The sequence below is a fragment of the Saccopteryx leptura genome, chromosome 2, assembly GCF_036850995.1.
Source record: "Saccopteryx leptura isolate mSacLep1 chromosome 2, mSacLep1_pri_phased_curated, whole genome shotgun sequence".
Taxonomy (NCBI): domain Eukaryota; kingdom Metazoa; phylum Chordata; class Mammalia; order Chiroptera; family Emballonuridae; genus Saccopteryx; species Saccopteryx leptura.
In genome coordinates, this window is record NC_089504.1 from 81,573,417 (window position 1) to 81,594,780 (window position 21,364).

The window sequence follows — 21,364 nt, forward strand, 5'->3', positions numbered from 1 at the left end:
CCCTTTATCATTATGTAATGACCTTCTTTATCTCTTACTATAGCCTTTGTTTTAAAGTATATTTTGTCTGTTATAAGTATTGCTACTCCAGCATTTTTTTCATTTCCATTTGCATGAAATATTTTTTTTCCATCCTTTTATCTCCAGTCTATGTACATCTTTTGTTTTAAGGTGTGTCTCTTGTAGACAGCATATATATGGGTCCTGTTTTCTTATCCACACAGCTACCCTATGTCTTTTGATCAGATCATATAACCTATTTACATTTAAGATTATTATTGATATATAGTTGTTTCTTGCCATTTTATTCTTTAAAACTGTATTTCTCTTTTCCCATATTATTTTTCCCCTTTGATCTGTTTACAACAGGCTCCTTAGCACTTCTTGCAGCACTGGTTTGGTTGTAGTGAATTCCTTGAATTTGTTTTTTGTCTGGAAAGCTTTTTATTTCTCTTTCAATTTTAAATGATAGCTTTGCTGGATAAAGTAGTCTTGGTTGTAAGCTCTTATTCTGTATTACTTTGAATATTTCTTGCCATTCCCTACTGTCCTCAAGTGTTTTTTCTGAGACATTGGAAGGTCCTTATAGGGGTTCCTTTGTAGGTGATAGCCTTTTTTTCTCTAGCAGATTTTAATATTTTCTCTTTATCACTTAGCTTTGGTTTATTTTAATTATAATGTGTCTTGGTGTAGATTTCCTTGGGGTTCTCTTTAATGGGGTTCTCTGTGCTTCTTGAATTTGTGAGATATTTTTCTTCCTTAAATTAGGGAAGTTTTTGGCCCTGGCCGGTTGGCTCAGCGGTAGAGCGTTGGCCTGGCGTGCGGGGGACCCGGGTTCGATTCCCAGGTAGGGCACATAGGAGAAGTGCCTATTTGCCTCTCCACCCCCCCTTCCTTCCTCTCTGTCTCTCTCTTCCCCTCCTGCAGCCAAGGCTCCACTGGAGCAAAGATGGCCCGGGCGCTGGGGATGGCTCCTTGGCCTCTGCCCCAGGCGCTAGAGTGGCTCTGGTTGCGGCAGAGCTACGCTCCGGAGGGGCAGAGCATCGCCCCCTGGTGGGCAGAGCGTCACCCCTGGTGGGCGTGCTAGGTGGATCCAGGTCGGGCGCATGCGGGAGTCTGTCTGACTGTCTCTCCCCGTTTCCAGCTTCAGAAAAATACAAAAAAAAAAAAAAATTAGGGAAGTTTTCAGCTATGATATGTTTGAACAAAGTCTCTATCCCTTGTTCTTTCTCTTCTTCTTCAGCAACCTCTATGATGCAGATGTTATTTCTCTTCATGTTGTCACACAGCTCTATTAGAGTTTCCTCAGACTTTTGAGTCTCTTTTCTTTTTCTGCTGTGCTTTTATGCCTTCATTTTTCTTGTCCTCTAACTCACTCATTTGATTCTCAGCTTCATCTGTCCTGCTTTTAATTTCTTCCATTTTGTTCTTTATTTCTGATATTGTATTTGTCATATCTGACTGATTCTTTTTTATTATTTCAATGTCCTTTTTTATATTTGCTATCTCTTTATTTAGGTGTTCGTAATGAGCATCTATTGTTCTAAGATCTTTAAGCATCCTAACAATCGTTATTTTAAACTCTGCATTCAGTAATTTGGTTATATTTGACTCATTCAGGTCCTTTTCTGGGGATTTCTCTTGATTCATTTGTGTTGCATTTCTCTGCCTTCCCATTTTGTCTGTGTAAAAGAAGGTTTTGGCCACTGGAGTCCACTGGGTATGGCCTCTGTGTTCCCTAGGTATGGTCTGTCTGCAGACCTGCCACCCCTCTGCTGTGCTCCCTAGGGCATTCGGATATGGGGGTTTCCAGTGCCAGCCCACTGGGGCTGTAGCTGTGGTTTCCGCCTCTCCTTTATGGGAGGGGCTGTGATCACGTGCTCAGGTGTACAAGCCTCAGTGGCCTTGTCCTTTGCCCCACCGCTGCAGGTGGGGTTATGTGTGCGCTCTGCTGCAAGCCTTGGCCCTGATGGCAGGGGTGAGCACCTTTGCTCAGCTGCCGGTCTCTGCCAGTTTCTGGGCTTTCACCCCACCCCTGCAGGAGGAGCCCACTCACAGGAGGGCTGCAAGCCTTGGCTCCATGGTCAGGCCAGGCTGCGTGGCCTGGCTCAGTCACGGGACTCTGCCTGTTCTGGGCTTTTGCTCCACCCCTGTGGGAGGAGCCGGCTCATGTGTCAGGCTGCAAGCCTTGGTTTCTATAGGCCAGGTGAGGCTGCGCTCCTGCACCCTTGCTCAAGGGCTGGTCTCCACCCCTTCCAGGGCTCCTGCCCTTCCCCTGCATGCTGGATTGCAGGCCACCAGCAACTGGGCTTGAGCACTTTTACACATCCCCTTTGCTCCAGCCAGGCAAGACTGAGCTCACACCTAGACCTCAGTTGTGGCCAGCTGGCTTCTGCCCTTGCTGACAGAACTGCGATTCCATGTCCTGCCACTGCCTGCCCTCAGCCCTGTGCATGGTGTGCTGCAGCTTAGGCCCTAACACTCACTATTGTAACCCCAAAAGCTCCCTCCTTCTAAGCGACTCTGCTCTAAGTATCATGGGAGAACTTGTTTGGCTGGTGTCCTACTTCCCTTTGCTGGTATTGCTGTTTCCAGGGGAAATATTCACTTCAGATTTGGGGAGGGACTCACCCAGGGGTTAAGGTGGCTGTTCCTCAAAGTGTTTCTCCCTGTGCCTCCTAGATTACACTCTCTTCCTGCTGCTCCGGTCCTCTCCTCTCTCCCCAACTCCCGGAGCCCCGGTTGAGTCGTTGTGAGAGAGGTTTTCTGTGTGGTCCCTTTAAGAAGAATCCTGGGTTTGAGAAATCAATCTCTTTCTCACAAACAGTATCCTGACTTGTTTCCAGCTAAATGCTGTTCATAGGCCTCTTCTAGGCTCTGGGGCTGCAGTTTGGGGCTTTGTTCCTGGGATTCAGGACCCTCCCCTCTCTGCTAAACTCACTTCCCACCACGCAAGTCTGTCTGGGCTGCCGTTCGCTCCGGGGAGCTGGGCAGCCCTCTCCAGATTTCCGCTTTTTCTACCAGACTCAGTGTGGCTTCTTCAGTGTTCCTTGGTTGAAGAGTCCTCTTAGTTTAGTCCAAAGTTGGTTTTTCCAGATGATGGTTCTTGAAATTAAGTTGTAATCCACTTTGGTTCTGGGAGGTGGAAGTTGGTACATCTGCCTACTCCATTGCCATCTTGTCCTCCTCCCACTCAGAGTAATTTAAAATTATTTCTGTTTCCATCTTTTGTTGGAAGCACCAGGTGATAGATTTTTCTCCGATCTTCACAGTGAAAACCTGGTGGGGCTTGGGGTGCAGGGGGGAAGCTCCTAAAGGTAAAACTCACAAATGTGTGGGACATTCTGAAGTTTTAAAATCTCAGGTTTATCAAAACAGGTATCCCAGTAATTCTTTAATTAGTTTAAGTATTCCTACCAATACCAGCTTCAGCTACAGGCTTTTCCTCCAGGTCAACTGTGATTCTCTGCATTCTTCCTCTCCAGTTATCAGAGCAGTATGCCCTCTGAGCTCAATTCTCAATAGATACAAGATGACTTGTTTTTTAGTGTATTCTGCATTTTTTATTGTTGTTGTGAAATCTGGAATAATGACTTCTAATTTAAATACATGTTGAACAAGAAACCAGAATTCTCCAGTATATGAATATATAATATACACAATATCATTATAGCTATCTCTTAGGAGTAATGCCCCTAGACATATGCATTTTTACAAAAACATTTTAACAATAATTTTGAATAATTTAACTTACAGTCACATTCTGTGCCTAATGCAGAATTAAAACCCTTTAAGAAGCCTAAACACATGGGCAATGGAACTTATTAAGAAAAGAGAATCATATCAATAATTGTATTAGTTATAGAGAATCATTTCCAGGACCCTTCCTTACTTCATCTTTCTTACAAATTTGGTGATGAAGAAAATGATGAGATGACTTCCACTCAAATAACTCCCTATAGGTACAGTTGCTCTATTTCTTCCATTCAAAGTACCTCTTTATTGCCATTGCAGGGCCTTCCACTCCTCCTTACAATCATACACCTACTAACACTGATTTTAATATGAATTGGTGATAATCTTTTAAAGAATTAATATTTAAATAGTAATTAACTGATTGTTGTTTCTAGATTACTTTTCCCACAAAAATCAAAGACACAAGAAAATAGGAACTGCATTTATGTTTACCTCCATATCGAGAGGGACATAAGCCCTGGCTTAGATCAAGTTTAATTTTGCTTAAATATAAATATGACAATAATGGGTAAATGAATCATACCATCCTTTCTTAAATCAAGTTGTACATTTAGGTTTGGTATTTCTTTTTTAAATAAACACAGAGAAAGTTTTCTATAGTAAAAATTTAATAACCAAAGAGAAGAATAATTTGAAAATATAAAGAATATATTTTATTATATGAATCACAATGTAAAGGTGCACATACTATTTATAAAAAAATAATTTAAATCTTATAGTTAAATAAATAGAGAAATAGATCCATCATCATGGTTGCCTGTGTAAGACTACTATCCACAGAGTTAAATATTAAATATAATATTAATACTCTTGAAAACATTTGACGAATTTGATTGAAGTCAGGTCATGATTATAGCAGAAACGAGAGTCTTTGACATAACAAAACACTATTAATCAGTAAGATTCATTTCCACGTGGAACCAGGTGTCATTCCTTACTCCTTAATCTTGCCTCCAAGTTTGCTGATAAAGACAAGGATCTCATGATGTCTGCTCTGACAATCTCCCACGCACAAGGGCTATGATTCTTTTCTTGCAGGTAGAGAGTGATTCTCTGGAAGTAGTTCCTCACAGCCAGGAAGGAGTCCTCATTCATCAGCGTAGTATTTCCATCCCCACCTCCTGCATCAGAGAGGCTTTTAGGTGACTCAGCTGCTGATAAAGTCTAGTGCACAGTTGGTCCAGGAGGGTGTTATCCCAAGCAGCAAACGAGTCCTCTGTTCTGAAGAGGTAGAAGGTCTGTAGCATCATTTCATGGACAACAGAGATAGCTTCAGCCTTCTGGACCTGGCTCCCACCAAACACCTCCTTGGGGAAGCCAAAGTCGGTTCTGTCCTTCAGGCAGGAGAAAAGGGAGATTCTCCTCATTTGTCTCAGGAGCATCAAGGTCCTCCTGATAACCAGGTTGTAGGTCTGAGGCAGGTCACTGCCCAAACAGCAGATGGGGTTGCAGCTGAGCACCACCACAGCCACCAGGAAGGGCCATTGGGGAACTTGCAGGTGCTGTTGGCCTGGTTAAGCTGGGTGACTCTCTGAACCTTGGTCTCTAGGCTGTCTAAGACCTTCCTTTTTGCATGTGTCTTATATAGAGAACATAGGAGTTTTCCATTTCTGAATGGTTCCCTTCTTGCATTTACTACATGTGGTTTTTTTTTGTTTTGTTTGTTTGTTTTACTACATGTGTCCTTCCACCAGGAAGGACAAGGATAGGGCCATTGGGGATCTTGCAGGTGCTGCTGGCCTGGCTGAGCTGGGTGACTCTCTGAACCATGGTCTCTAGGCTCTCTAAGACCTTCTTTTGTGCATATACGGAACATACAAGTTATTCAATTTCTAAATTGTTCCCTTCCTTTCTACTTCTGCTTTTCTTTATGCACTTTCTACATGCATTTTGATCAGTGTTTCTAGATTGTATTTTTTTTCACTATTTCCCCCTGTCCACCAAGTCTTTCGAAGTTTATTCTAATTGAACCCCATAAGAAAACTGATATACGGTGTATATATTATATTTATGTACTGTATTTATATGTGCTTTATACATAAAAAATAAAAGTGTAAAACAATTTATTCAGTGAAAGATTAAGAATGAATAAATAAAACTTTTAAGCTACAAGTTAAATTTACAAGTTATTGACAATATTTAATATAATTAAAATGGCAATTTAATTTTATAGTTGAATTAACTTTATTTTATTTTAGGTTTTATTTATTGATTTTACAGGGAATAGGATGAGAAGTAGTTGCTTCATTCTAGCTGTGTTTTGGTTTCTTGTCATATGAGCCTTGTCCAGACAAGTCCAGGATTTTAAACTGGTGACCTGAGGATTCTAGATCAGTGCGTTATATGTTGCACTACCACAGGCCAGGCAAAATTTTTAAAAATATATTTTTATGCCCTGACTGGGTATCAAACCAACAACCTTGGTTTATTGGGAGGATGCTCTAACCAACTGAGCTACCAGGCCAGGGCCTTAGTAACAACAAATTTAATTTTATAACAAATTTTGCATTAATTGAATTTATTGGGATGGTATTGGTTCACAAAACCATACAAGTTTCAAGTGCACAACTCAATAAACCACCATGTGTTCTCTGCATCATGCACCCTCTGCCTAGCAAAGCAACTTTTAATGTAATATATACTGCTTACAAAAATTGAGGGATATTTCAAAATGAATATGAAGCAATGGAAAAAGAAGCATTTGATTTTTTTTCTTTTATTATTAAACAAGAACATCAGAAAAGCAAATGACAGGTCAAAGAAAGTTGTTCAATTATGCAACTATGATGCAAAACCAACGTTTATTTCAGTGGTGAAAATGCACTATACAGAAGGCTGGGAGTACTGGAATATCTGCACGTTCCCTGATCCCTTAATTTTTGTGAACAGTATATATTTACTCATATGAATAGTAATGTATCCAACTACATACTCAAATAAAAATGTATGTAATTCAAAATACTACCAATGTATAGATATAATTTAGAATCATTTAAAACTACTACACATTACTGAAAATATAAATTACTTTTTTAACATAAATTTTTAGGTACTTTTAATTTGGCTTCATATCCGAACATAATTTTTAACTTCTCTAGCTGCTGGATATTCATATAAATACTGTCAATATTTTTTTTTTTTTTAGCATTTGACAATGAGAACAATTTAGACAAAATCATCAATTTAAAATACTTCTTTGTATTTTGCATTAAATTAAAATTCCCAAAGGACTTTTTGAGGTTTCAACCCAAGTCTAGTCTTTTCAAACAAACAACTTTTTCTTAAATTTATAACTGAGTAAATATTATTATCATGTGAATATTAATTTTCATCTCTGATCCTGAACTCTCCTTTACTTTTTATTTTTTTAACTTATTTTTATTAAATGTTTTAATGTATTGTGTTAACATGGATTCAAGTGTTCCACTCAATATAACAGCCTCAATCCCTCACAATATGCCCCCCATTAATCCCCTTAGCCCGCTCTTTCCTTTCTCCCTCTCCCTCCTTCCCTCTCTGGGACTTACTGTCCTATTATCTGTATATATTATCTTTATTATATGCGGCTTAAGTGTCTATTTGTCGCCGATAGCTTATTGGTTGCTTGCGTAACTGTACTAGCCAATGGGGTGAAGTTGCCACGGTATTCAAATAGTCCCGCCTTCTGGCATGCCACCTCACAAATTGAGGTTAAAGATTGGAGCAATTATTATGCTGTTAAGAAATCTTAACACCAGAAGGGGTCTTTGCAATGGTACAAGACTAGAGGTTCTCCAATTGAAAAATAATGTTATAATAGCTAAGTCTTTGACTGGCTCCTCTAAAGGTGAAATACATGTCATTCCAAGAATTGATTTGGCTCCATCTCAAACAGGGTTGCCGTTTCAATTGAGACGTAGACAATTTCCTGTAAAACTTGCCTTTGCTATGACCATCAATAAGTCTCAGGGCCAAACGCTTAAGCGTGTTGGCATTTTTTTACCTGAGCCTGCATTTGGACACGGTAAACTTTATGTTGCCTGTTCAAGAGTTCGTGAAAGAACGGACGTAAAATTAAAAATAATTGATGGTCCTCTGCAAGGCGAGCTTAAAAATGATGAAAAGATCTACACAAGAAATGTGTACAAAGAGATCTTTGACATGTGAATTAACATTTTATTATTTAAATCACCTTTATTTATTGAGCTAGCGGTGGCTCTTAAGAAATGTACCGCCAGTGGTTTCCTACATTGCACTCTACTTTAAGCAATTAAGCAAGTAGAAGGGGGAAACCCCGTGGGGCAGTAAGCAAAGGGGCGTCCTCGCCGCCTGCCCTGGTAATTCAGTTTGAATTAGCAGACACCTTTGCACAAATCTTTTTAATTACAATTTATAATATCTAGAACAGCGGTCATTTCCTATGACCGCTGGGCTTTCTAGTGTATATATAATTTGGCCAATCCCTTCACCTTCTCTGATTCTGTCCCCTCACCCACCTTCCCTCTGACCGCTGTCCCTCTTCTCCCTGTGACCCTGCCTCTGCTTCTGCCTCTATTCTGTTCCTCAGTTCACTGTGCTCATTAGATTCCACATATAGGTGAGATCATATCATATTTGTCTTTCTCTGCCTTGCTTATTTCACTTAGCATAATAGTCTCCAGGTCCATCCACGCCCATCATGAAAGGTAAGATATCCTTCTTTTTCACAGCCACATAGTATTCTGTGTGTAAATGTACCACAGCATTTTTACCCACAGTTGACAGACAGTTGGTCTGTTTCCAGATCTTAGTTTTCGTAAACAATGCTGCAATAAACATGAGGGGGTGCATATCTTCTTTTGAATTAGTGATTTGAGATTCTTAGGATATATTTCTAAAAGTGGAACAGCTGGGTCAAAAGGCAGTTCCATTTTTAATTTTTTTACTCTTTATTTTGTATAGGAAGTCAGGTTGCCTCAACCTTCTAGGACCCAACTCTTTAAGTGGTAGGTGCTATGATCTGAATGTTTGTGTCCCCCTAAATTCATATTTTAAAATACTATGAGTGATGTGATGATATTAATAAGTGAGGCTTTTGGAAAATGCATAAGTGATGAGGGCCAAGACCTCATAAATGGGATTACTGCACTTATAAAAAAAAGACTCAAGAAATCCCTATTCTCTTCCAGTTTATGAGAATACAACGAGAAGTCTACAACCCAGAAAAAGGCTCTTGCTGAGCATGCTGAAGCCATGATCTTGGATTTAGCCTCCAAAACTGTGAGCAATAAATTTCTGTTATTTATAAGCTACTCACCCTGTGGTATTTTGTTATCACAGCCTGAACTTGACTGAGGTAGTAGGTATGAGGCCATCTACAGAAAATCAGCTCATTAGTAACTAGACTCTGTCTTATTTGCATTATTATTTGCTTATTTGAGGGCCCAAGGATGATGTCCATGTCTCTAGCTTGAACAAAAGAATGATAGGGACCCTTTCACCTAGACAGGGAACACAGCAAGAAGAGCAAGGCCTATGGGCAAAAAAGGCTGAAAATATATATTGCATTTTGGACCTGTAAAGTGCAGGTATTCTAGGACAGCAGGTAGAAAGGCAGGTCTCATGTTTAGAGATAGGATTCTGAGTAATGACACACATATGCAAGTCATAATCATGAAGAGGACATTTGGAACAGTTAGGGAGGTTAGGTCTGTATGTGCAGAGAGGCTGAGGTGGGGCACCTAGCTGAGCATTTTGAGGAACACCAAAATTCCAAGAGAGGTGGTCAGCAAGGGAAAGAAGAAAGGTATAGGGTCAATGCTGGACATGGCCCTTTCCCCTCCTGAGCTACCTGTCAGCAGGTCATGGATCCTGACCTCAGGCCAGGAGATAAAGGGTAGTAAAACTGTAACCAAGGTTTTATTAAAAACAGTGGAACCAAGTCACCAGATATGTATCAAGGAGGGACAATACAGAATGGCACATAATCTTCCCCTACCCTCTGCTTACCTGCTTGCACTTAGACAAAAATTTTCGCTTGAGTAACCACTCAGGGCTTAGCTTTTTAAACCACAGCTCCTCCCAGCAGGGCAGAGAACTTTCACTTACCACCTGCCATTGGTGCTGCCCCTATATGTAAGTAATAAAGACAATATTCACTCCATCTGGTCCTTTTTGTGGTTTCTTTGGGATACTACAACACCATATCCATTTTCTAGGTCTGGATCTCCTGTGTTACAAAAGGAGCAGAAAAGCAGGAGGTGGTGATGGGATAGAAGTCAGATGGTCAGATTTTAAGTGGGGGGTGTGGTCAGTGTCAGATGCTTCTAAGATGTCAGTCATGGCCAAATAATGGTGATCTGTGACCTGAGTAAGATGTGGTTTATTGTATTTTGCCTGAGCCATACAGGAGAACAGGGAGGCTGAAGGCACATTACAGTGAGAAGTGAGCTGCCTATGAAGCACAGATATTACAGAGAACATTCAAGAAGTTTGGATATGAAGAGAATGACAGGAGCAAAATAACACATGTGGTTGTAGGACTGAGGAATGGTCATATTAAGGATGAAAATGACAATAAAGCACATTTCATATTGATCAAAATCACAGTAAACAGGAAGACGTTATACAGGCAAGAGAGGTGGTAAGTGATAAAAGCATAAGCACCTCTCTCAAGCCTCCTCTGCTTTCCTACCAAGGGACTCCTTTTAAGGAACTAAGTCTCCTAGAATTGCCTGTCTGGCATCACAGAGGTTTGCACTGTGGGGCAATGCAATACGGTGAGGCTTGGGGTGGGTAAGAGATCCAGTGCTTTATAAAAGGATGTTAGATCTAAATGTGAGATTGAAGTGGGGATGGATATGGGCTACACTTACATGGCTTTCTCAGGCAGATCGGTTTCATCTAGAAGGTATATCAATCTTGAGCATGTGAAAATGTGTTCTTTAGATTCATGTGCCTACATTTTTAATCATGTATCCTCAGGGATACCAATGTCTAGGTTTGAATACTGTTGTATAATAGCAGTATTCTGTGGTTTCACATGTTAATACTTACCTAGACTCTCTTTCCTTTGGAGAAAAATAAGAGAATCAAATATTTGATGTTGGAAGAAATTAATACCTTATACTTTACACCTGTTACTATTTTATAACTACCAATTTGTACTTCTTACTATCTTCCCTTTTTACCCAGCCCCCAAGAGCCCCTCCCAACTGGCAATCATTAGTTTGTTCTTGATGAGTTTGTTTTGTCATTTATTTTGTAAAACAATTTTTTTTTTTTTAACTAGTAAGGCCATTTAACCAATTGTTCCCTAATCATGGCCTGGCCTAAATATTTACATTAACCCATCTTCTAATCGATAAGCAATCATAAAAGGAGCAGTGAAAATAGCCATTGATGGGCTTCATGTGCCATTGAAAGACAGTGGTATCTCAAAATTCAAAATATTTTTCCTTAATTTCTAAGTTTTCCTATTATGGATAAGTGGAGAGGTAGTCTAGAAGGTTGGAAAACCTTTCCCCAATTTTTTTTTTTTACACAGGGACAGAGAGAGAGTCAGAGAGAGGGATAGATAGGGACAGACAGACAGGAATGGAGAGAGATGAGAAGCATCAGTCATCAGGGTTTTTTTGTTGTTGTGACACCTTAGTTGTTCATTGATTGCTTTCTCATATGTGCCTTGATCACGGGTCTTCAGCAAATCGAGTAACCCCTTGCTCAAGTCAGCAACCTTGAGTCCAAGCTGGTGAGCTTTTTGCTCAAGCCAGATGAGCCCGCGCTCAAGCTGGCGACCTCGGGGTCTCAAACCTGGGTGCTTTGCACCCCAGTCCGACGCTCTAGCCACTGCACCACCGCCTGGTCAGGCACCTTTCCTCCCAATTTTTGAAACCTTCAAGTGTTTCAGTGTACATGTGATATATGAGTGGTTTTGTGAAATCTGTTGGTGACTTTCTCCTCTAGAGAAAGATAGAGAATAAAACAAACTGAAGTAAACATTCTAATATGAATGTTATTACTGACTTTAAAATTTTATATTAAGTATGTTTCAGTTCGATTATCTTGAGTTAGAAACTTTTTATGGATTGCTAATTTATCACTGGAAGAACTTTTTTACTTCTAAGTGATATATTTCCCAAATAAGATGTTTGAGTCAATAGAAATTAGACCTGCTCCCTACCCACACGTACACAGTCTCTGCTGACTGGCTCTTGGGTGAAATGAGGCAAAGAATAATATACCTCTATCTCTATAATAACAGTTTTCTGGCTGCTGTCATCAGCTTTATACTCATTCTAAGATTGCATGAAATATAAAACTGTTCCTTCAGATCTAGAAAAGAAATATGGGCATATGCATATTCTAGGTATCTTTCAGGAAGCACTATTAAGAGGTCGCCTGTTTTCAGTTATACTCCATCTGAGGAAAAGAATGTATGTATACGTTAATGTTTAAGGATATTTTTCTGTGAAACAGTGTTTTGGAGAATGTGGAAATGGGTAGTTATGCCACTCTATGGTTCTCATAGCCAAGAAATGGGTTTTATTTGAACCCATGAATGGTACAAAAGAATTTGCATCAGCTGGTAGAGATGTCACATGTATGTGTGCTTGTGTGTGTTGCTGTCTGGGTTAGATGTGACCTATGTGATTTGAGTATTCTGACCCTAGCATTTGCACTGGAAAACCAATATGAAAAGCTCTTAGAATATTATGTTTGTCAAATATACTTATACTTGGATATATTTCATATTACATTCTTTCTGCCACTGCAAAAACTTAACTCTGTTTTCATGATAAGGCTCTCTGCTAAAAAACAAAAATAAAAAGAGGTAATGGGGAATCCATTCCAAAAAAAGGAAAACAAAAACATATAGATGTGAATGCTTAGACTCCTAATAAAAAGTTGCAGATTTTCAATAATGAAATTATTTTATCAATAAAATAAAGGTCAAAGCAATTTAAACCTTTATTTATTATAGCCAAAACTACATTCTTCTCTTTGACCCACTAATACACAGTTACTACAGGTTTTAATATTTATATAATTGAGTAGGATCTGAAGACTGTGAACTTTCACATACCCTATAAAAATTTGTTTTGTCACTATTGTTTTTGCTTAAAAGGGTTACATTTTCTGTAATCTATCTAAACAAGGTTTTTAATTTCAACCAGTAGGTGGCAGAATAACATCAGCTCCTAGAAAGTGGTTGCTCAGAGACTGTTACCAAGAAAATAGAGGAATTACCTATTATTAGTGCATTTGGCTAAGGAACTCAACTTTAAGAGCTGTGCAATGTGTGCAATCATCTTTAATGAATATCTAAGTCTTTTTGTTTTAACCATCACTCAGTCATTCAAATATATGCTTAACAATAGATAAGACACAGATAAGGTATCAAAAGCATGGTGGGAAGAATTTTTAAAAACTCATTTTTAAAAGTGAATTTAGAGCCTGACCAGGCGGTGGCGCAGTGGATAGAGCTTCGGACTGGGATGCAGAGGATCTAGGTTTGAGATCCCAAGGTCGCCAGCTTGAGTGCAGACTCATCTAGCTTGAATTGAACAACAACAACAAAAGCTCACCAGCTTGGACCCAAGGTCGCTGTCTCAAGCAAGGGGGTTACTCGGTCTGCTGAAGGCCCGCAGTCAAGGCACATATGAGAAAGCAATCAATGAACAACTAAGGTGTCGCAATTATGAGTTGATGCTTTTCATTTCTCTCCCTTCCTGTCTGTCTGTCCCTATCTATACCACTCTCTGACTGTCCCTGTTAAAAAAAAAAAGGTGAATTTAGAGAATGTCTGATAAAGTCATAGTAGGAAGAAAATAATTATAGTATAATGCTGAGATGACCATTTTTGGGCTTACTTTTATTTTGTTATTAAATCCAGAAATACACTTAACATCCAAAATATGTATTTGGAAATAATCTTTTACTATTCTTGCCAAATTGCTCTCTAAACCATGCCTACTGATAATGCACTCAGCAATATGAGAGTGCCTTCTAATGCAATAGTTGCAAAAAACTAAAAAACAAACTTTTCCTCAGTATCTGAAGAAAAATTAAACTGCCACTTCAATAAATTTTGGTATTTGTGATAAAAATATAAATCTCTCACTTTAAGACTCCCAATTAATGAGGAATAAAGAGCTATTTCATGAATAAGATCATGAATATCTCTCTCTCTTTAACAAAGGAATTCTAAAACTAGAATTATCCCTATTAAAATACCTACAAAATACAATGCCTCATGTAACTACTATAATTTTGCTGGAAGTATTAACCAGTATTTCAAGTTTTAAACAAATAATATGAAACAAGGTTTGTATACTATGCAGCTAATATGATTCTTTAAGGTGAAAACACAAGAGAATCCATCCAAAAAACTGTTAAGAATCTGAGAGTAATTACTGTTCCACCAAAAAAACTAAGAATCGGAGAGTACTAATGACAGAAACATGCCAAGACCATGTATTTTCTACTACTTCAATAAAGTTTGACTATAACGTGAAAACAAAATTCCATTTGAAACAGCAATCTACTTACCACAAGACAACTTGAATAAAAGATCACTGGAACTAAAGAAAAAAATACCCTAAATTGCTCAAATAATAAACACAATTTTATTATATGATTTTAAAAAGTCAAAAGTTCAGTGAGAAAGTGAAGATTATTCAGAAAGTAGTGATGGAACATTGGATAACTTGAAAACATACATTAAATTTTATACCAGAAGTCCAGTAAGAAGTCATATCCATAACAATTACAAAATATTAGGTTATTATAACATCTCATGATGGAAAAAAAATTAAGAAAGCATTTTTAAAATGACAAAAGAAAAATTAATTTCACTACATTACAAAAAAAAGTATATGTTAAGACATGTACTGAAAGGAAAACAGGGAAATATCTGCTATAAATAAAGATTAATATTCTTATTAAATAAAGATTTTTATAAAAATTTCAACCAGAAAGAAAAGCTATTTAACAGGAGACAAGCAGTTAATGCCACCTTATCACTTTAGGAATTAGCACTGACAAAGCAATAGGATAAAGGGCAAGGACTGTGACATCAGTAAACTGTAAAAAAAAAAAAAAAAAAAAAAAAAAAAAATCCAAAACAGCAAAATTATTTCCAAAAGGCCAAAATGCAAAAGTGATAGACAAATTTGACTTCAAAATTAACTGAGCAGCCCTGCCTTTGTGTAATATTGAGAAAAAAAAAATGCAATCAAATTCCACTTAAATCTTTTTTATTATATAAAGATCATATAACTTGATGTGAAAAACAAAGCAATTTAGTAAGTACTGCAGAGGCTAAGGATATGAACATCTGATCAAAGAAAACAAATCTTGACCCTCATTAATAATCAAGGAAATGACGGGGATGTCATTTCTTGCTTATTCAATGCACAAGGTTAAACAGCAATATCTACATTTTCTACTCTCTCCATGTACTCAAATATTTTTAGTAATAAAAAATTGAGTCATTAAAAAAATAGAAGTATGAAAATTTCTGTCAATGCAGAAATCATAAAAAGCATTGAAATGAACCAAAACTTGTATGGGCAGCAAAGTTCAGATCCCTGGAAGCCAATTCCTTTTGCCTAGGTTCCTGAGTTTTATTATGGGATTGTCAATAACAACAAGGCTGTTCCTGATTTACAATATGACAATCTCCCAAGTATGGGGATATACAAATACATATGCATGTATGCAAATGTATATATGTACACTTTTTTCTTCAGGTAGACATTCCAGGAAGGTACTTCAGAATTCCTCACTACAGAGGATTCTTATGGATAATAGGATCCCATTAAGATTTACCCATGTGTTTCTCAACCACTAGGGATGCCCACTGTATTTAGTACCACCTGTAAGAGCTAGCAGTGTCCTAGACTTTCAACAGCTGGCTCCTTAGGGAATCTGAAGTTGGTCCTGTCCTTTAGACATACTCAAAAGGACATTTTTCTGAACTGATGCAAAACACAGTGTATTTACTACTTGCTCAGATCACAGCCTTGAGGCAGATCACACAAAGCTCAGGATGCACGGCTGGAGCAGCTCAAGACAACCACCCCAAATTAAATAATCTTGTTAGAATGACTAAGCTTCTTTCTCTGCTTTTATAGTATTGTAAGTTTTACTGAAAAAAGTAGAAAATAGTAGAGCCTAAATTTACTGAGCAAAAGCAATTCTCTAAAACATGAACTTTGCTAAATAAACTGTTTGAAAGCAACTCTACACAAAATATATAAGCAGAAAAAACTAGTATGTTTCATTTCAAGTAACAATTTAGTCAAATTCTAAACTTTGTTATCAATTTAATATGGTATAGTACTTATCTGTTTTGATTGAGCATGACTATTCTTTTATACTGAATTCCCATTTGAACAGAAACTGCTAGATAGAATTTAAATTTAAAAACAACTTCACTCTACCTGAAGTGCCAATTTTAAAGTTGTTTATGTGTATGTATGTATATACGTATGTGTATTTTCTCTGTCTCCCTCTTTTCAGACATACATACTCTGACTTATACTGAATTTTAGGACTATACTGAATTTTCAATTAATATTTTTGAATTTATTTCTCCTGTCTGCCTAAGAAACTTCACATATTCTGAATGCACCCACACAATCTGGTGAGTTGGCAGCTTTGTCAAAAAGTCTATGAGAAAAGGGAGGTAGCAAATAATACTCGGCAACCTTCTGTTTATTATCTTAGGTTAGTGCTGGCAGCCTCCCTTCAATGTTTTGCAATCAAAGATGAACATTTTCAACTTTGAAGCATGATGAACACACTTATACGTTTACTACAATCACCAATAATTTGACTTACATTAACACCAAAAAGACAACTAACATTTTTCACACATCTTTTTACATTTGTTAAAACAGCTTTCTATGTTGAATATTTTTAGAATGCATTTAACCATTTGATAAACATACAAAGTCAAACAATACAAATAACATCAGTTACCTTTTTATCTAATAAGTCAACCAACCATTGGAAGATTCAACTGAAGGGGAAGAAGGAGATCATCCATTACACACTGCAAAGATATATAACACCTTAGTCCTAGGAATGATCTGAAGGAGCCGAAAGAGGCGATTCTCTAGACGGTGACCCAGGGTTTTCTTCAGGTGGAAATACTGTGAGAGTACAAGCTCGAATGCCACCAAGGGACTCTGGAAGATCAAAAACTTTATGCCACTCATCCTTTTCTGGGTCATATTTCTGGACAATCTCTACCATACAACGATTATTCCAAGAATATCCACCTACAACATAGATTTTATTTTCAAATACAGCAACTCCAACATCACTTTGGCCTCTTAACATAGCAGCAATTGGTGTCCACTGGTCAAGGGTTGGTGAATAGTATTCACAACTTAGCACATCATCATAATCACTTGTTCCTCTGAAGTGATTGCCACCAATGACATAGAGCTTGTCTCCAACTGTACACATGCAATGCAGACCTCTGACTGTTGTCATTGGAGCCTTCTGTGTCCATCTGTCTGTATCTGGGTCAAAACACATGAGCTCATTTTGGAAAGTGTCATGAGTAATTCCACCTGAAATATACATCAAGCCTCCATATACTGTTCCTGCATGGCCATAGTGGGGTTCACTCATTTTTGCAACATAACTCCACTCATTCATTCTTGGATTGTAACATTCCACCGTGGCCAGTTCACCAGCTGCACTTCGTCCCCCAACAGCATACAAATGTCCTTTGAGGGCACTCAAGTGGAAAAACGTGCGCTTTTCATTTAATGATGCAACCTGCATCCATTTATTATACCGAGGATCAAATCTGAAAACTGTATCAACAGCAGTTTTTCCTTTTGTATCGTAATTACTTTGACCACCAACTACATAAAGGAAGTTTCCAATGACAGCAATGCCATGCTGGTAACGAGGAGCATCCATGGGGGCTAAGGACTTCCACTCTTGTGCCCTTTCATCATACATCCGCAATTCTTTACTGACAACCAGCTGCTGCCTCAAAACTCCTCCTAACGTAACCAGGTGTGTTGAGTCAGATCGAATGGCAGTTCTATCAGACTGCATCACAGGCTGCATATACGGCATCATTTGGTAATTGCTAGCTTCCAAAAGCAAATTCACACAGGTATTGTCCGTTCTCATGAAATCTACTGTCTGCACGTAATTGATGAGGTCCTGTGGTGTCATTAGTGGAAATCGAATATTCTTCATTAATTTTGCAGCATAATCCATCCGAGGGTCTTCCAACCTTAGCCAGCGACAGGCAGCCTTAAAGAGCTCAAGTTCAGTACAGTGCTTAAGACTATTACTGGAAAGCACAAAGGCAAGCCTTTCGAAAGGGAGTTTGAGAAACTCCCCAGTACTCAATAATGCAGGAAAATTCTTCAGGATAAAATTATTGACATATTTATCCACTTCTATAAGATTATAGGTGTTAGCTATTCGCCCAACTTCAACACAGTTATCCAAAGATACTCCTGAAATAAGAAACACTTTACAGAAGTCCAAAACAGGTAAAATCTGTAAAAAGCTGGCAGCTTCAAGTGTGTCCTGAAGATTATCCATATTAAGAAAAAGTTTTGCAGTGTAAATAAAGTCAATTATTTTCTTCAGACCAACTTTGTTCACTCCATGAAGCTTAATGCACATTAAGTCTTGTTCTTTCATTCCACCTGTGAACATAGCCTTGAAATAATCACTAGCAGACGCCATCATAGCTCTGTGAACGGGAAAGATTTCCTCTCCATCACCTGGTACCAGGGTCACATCACAAAGCAATCCTTCTATTCTGAGCTGATCAAAGCCTTGCAATACCACCGAACTGTGAGTATTGCTGGTAAAAAATCGGGTGGTTCCGGCCTTACTAGGCTGTAAATGTGCGGAGACGCCCATTTCTCCGTTACCTAGAGACACTTTCATGGGGAAGCCTCTTGCACAAGGATGTGTGCCGCAGAAAAGAGTTAAAACCGAGAGGCTTTCAAGGAAACGAGTACCTGCGAAGAGCAGGAGCGCTCGCTTTCCTCGTCAAGGGCAAGCAGCGGCCGTCGCACCCCTCAGGCGGCCCAGTCAGTCATCCACTTCAAACGGTGGCGCAGCAGGCCCACAAAGGGCTGTGGACCTCAAATACGACTGTTATGCAAATGAGTCATCACCTGAAGGCAGTTAAGTAACCCGGTTCACCTAGTCCGGCGGCCTGCGCTGCAGCTCTTCCAGCAGCTCCGCTCCGGGCCGAGGGGGAGGCGCCGCCACGTACCGCCGCTCCGGGCTCCGCGGCCCCTCGGCTGCGAGCCCCGGCACCTCAGCGAGCAGCGCCGTGCGTCCTCCGCGGTTACTGAAACGTTGCCGCGGCTACAGGACTGTCTTGGAGCAAGCGCCTGGAACACTGCCGGAAAAACGGGCCTGGAACAAGGGCCTAGCCCCGGACGCCGAGCCAGCCCTTCCGGAAAGGCCTAGTCCCAGGATCCCTCAGGCTAGGAGCGGCCGCCGCACCTACTGCGGCTGCGCGGCAGTCTGACTCGTCAGTGGGCGGGGTGTGAGGACGCGAGCGGGAGGAGGGAGCAGGAGACGCGAGGGGCGGGAGCTTGGGGAGCTGTGCGGGGTAGGAGCGAGCTGGGCCTCTGGGCCGCTTTGAATGTGGACTGAATAGGGCGGAGTAGGTGCAAGTATTTATGCTGCGTGTTTGGTATAAACTCTTAACAGCATCTGAGCGCGCCACACCAATTGTATACTTTTTCTTTAAGATGTTTCGATTCCTGGCTTCTGTTTTGTGAATAACAATGAAATGCGTTTTTTGTATAAATTGAATGGAAGCAAGGCAGGAGAGGGTATAGGGGGAACATGCTTAAAATATTTCCTCTGTGAAAGACTTTATAATTTATATTCCATACCATTTAGTGGACATCTCAATTATAACTATGGTTCATATTTTCAAAATTGTTACCATTTAAAATACATATCATTTATCTCTTTACCAAAATGTGCCATGCAATATAAATAATATAACATTATCAGTAACTTTTTCATGCTTTGTTTTCCACTCACAAAGTTTTAAATAACTGCACAACTGTTCAGGAACTATACACACAATAGTTTCCTTTGCCCATTATTTGTTTCTGAATACATACCTTCTTGTGCTCCATTGTTTTATAGAATCTGTAATAAAAAACAGAATTTGGGCAAAAATCTTTCCCCTGTTTTTGAACAAACTCTTAGGGTATAACACTGATTCAAGAAAAATATTTCTTTCCAAAACATTGTCACCAACAATGTTTGAGTATGCATTTCCCTCTATTGATCTTCCCTTTACAGGTATTTTATTAACTTGTCTTTCTTCATTACTAGTAAAGTTAAATTTGACATCTGAATAAATGCATACTTTAACAATTCTTTTTAACATTTTCCATAATTTGAAGTCTTTTAAATTCTTCTAGTTTCTTCAATGCATATGTATATGCAAACTAATCAGAATATTCTGTATTCTTTTTACACTCTCCCTACTTTTATATAAAAGATAACATACCATATACTCACTGGTCTCCACCTATCTTTTTTCACTTGGAAATCTTCCTATATTAATAATATATAGAGAACTTCTTTACCTTTTTAAACCATTGTATTGTTTCCCACTAAATGAATGTGTCATAAATTCTTTCTTTTTTTTTTTTTTTTTTTTTTTGTATGTTTCCGAAGCTGGAAACAGGGAGGCAGTCAGACAACTCCCGCATGCGCCCGACCAGGATCCACCTGGCATGCCCACCAGGGGGTGATGCTCTGCCCATCTTAGGGCATTCTAGCGCCTGAGGCAGAGGCCACAGAGCCATCCTCAGCGCCCAGGCAAACTTTGCTCCAGTGAAGCCTTGGCTGCGGGAGGGGAAGAGAGAGACAGAGAGGAAGGAGAGGGGAGGGGTGGAGAAGCAGATGGGCGCTTCTCCTGTGTGTCCTGGCCAGGAATCGAACCTGGGACTCCTGCACACCAGGCCGATGCTCTACCACTGAGCCAACCGGCCAGGGCTGTCATAAATTCTTTAGGCAGTCCCCTGCTCATGAACATTTAGCTGCTTCCAGTTGTTTTCTTTTGTGTCTGGTTGGTGGCAGCCAAGTCGAGAAGGCTTGGGCCACCACTGTCCTCCACCAGATCCTTCTGTAGGTCTTCACCCTGTTAAGCATAAGAAGTTGGTTGGAATGAAATTAGCCTAGAGAAATTTTTCACTGGACTTGATCAACATTTGGAAATCCTGGAAGCTTGCTTGGTGTATGAAGGAATTGGAGATGGAAGGACTCTCCTGAGCTAGACTGCATACTGGACCTGAAGAGGTGCTTCTAAGGAATCAGTCTCTATAGAAAGGAAGAAATAGAACAGACACTGGTGTTTGGAGATAATCAAAGGGTTGTTTCAATTTGGCCAAAGCAAGAGAATGGGAGAGCAAGATCTCTCAAATCTGTCTTCCTCAAAAAATAAAAGTAGGGAGGATTTATGAGGCTAAGAGGTAAGGGTGGGGAAGTTTCAGGGAACCCAAGTGAAAGATTGTGTTTCTTCGGTAATAGATAACATTACACAGAATGGAAATAAAAGCAGCTGATAGCAACTTTTATTTCTTCCATAGAACAAACTCATATATTCTCTTTTTGA

The 21,364-nt window shown here is 39.3% G+C and overlaps 1 protein-coding gene and 1 pseudogene across 1 annotated transcript; both read right to left on the reverse strand.

Moving 5' to 3' along the window:
- Window positions 1–4,683: 4,683 nt before the first annotated feature.
- On the reverse strand, window positions 4,684–5,526 carry LOC136393864 (interferon alpha-5-like; annotated as a pseudogene).
- Window positions 5,527–14,344: 8,818 nt separating this feature from the next.
- Window positions 14,345–19,211, reverse strand: KLHL9 (kelch like family member 9). Its single transcript, XM_066368263.1, has one exon. The coding sequence runs from the start codon at window positions 18,652–18,654 to the stop codon at window positions 16,801–16,803; it is 1,854 nt and encodes a 617-aa protein (XP_066224360.1). The 5' UTR covers window positions 18,655–19,211; the 3' UTR covers window positions 14,345–16,800.
- Window positions 19,212–21,364: the final 2,153 nt, after the last annotated feature.

What these genes read in the sequence shown, in the direction of transcription:
- KLHL9 (XM_066368263.1), bottom strand. Translation starts at nt 18,654, where the DNA reads ATGAAAGTGTCTCTAGGTAACGGAGAAATGGGCGTCTCCGCACATTTA.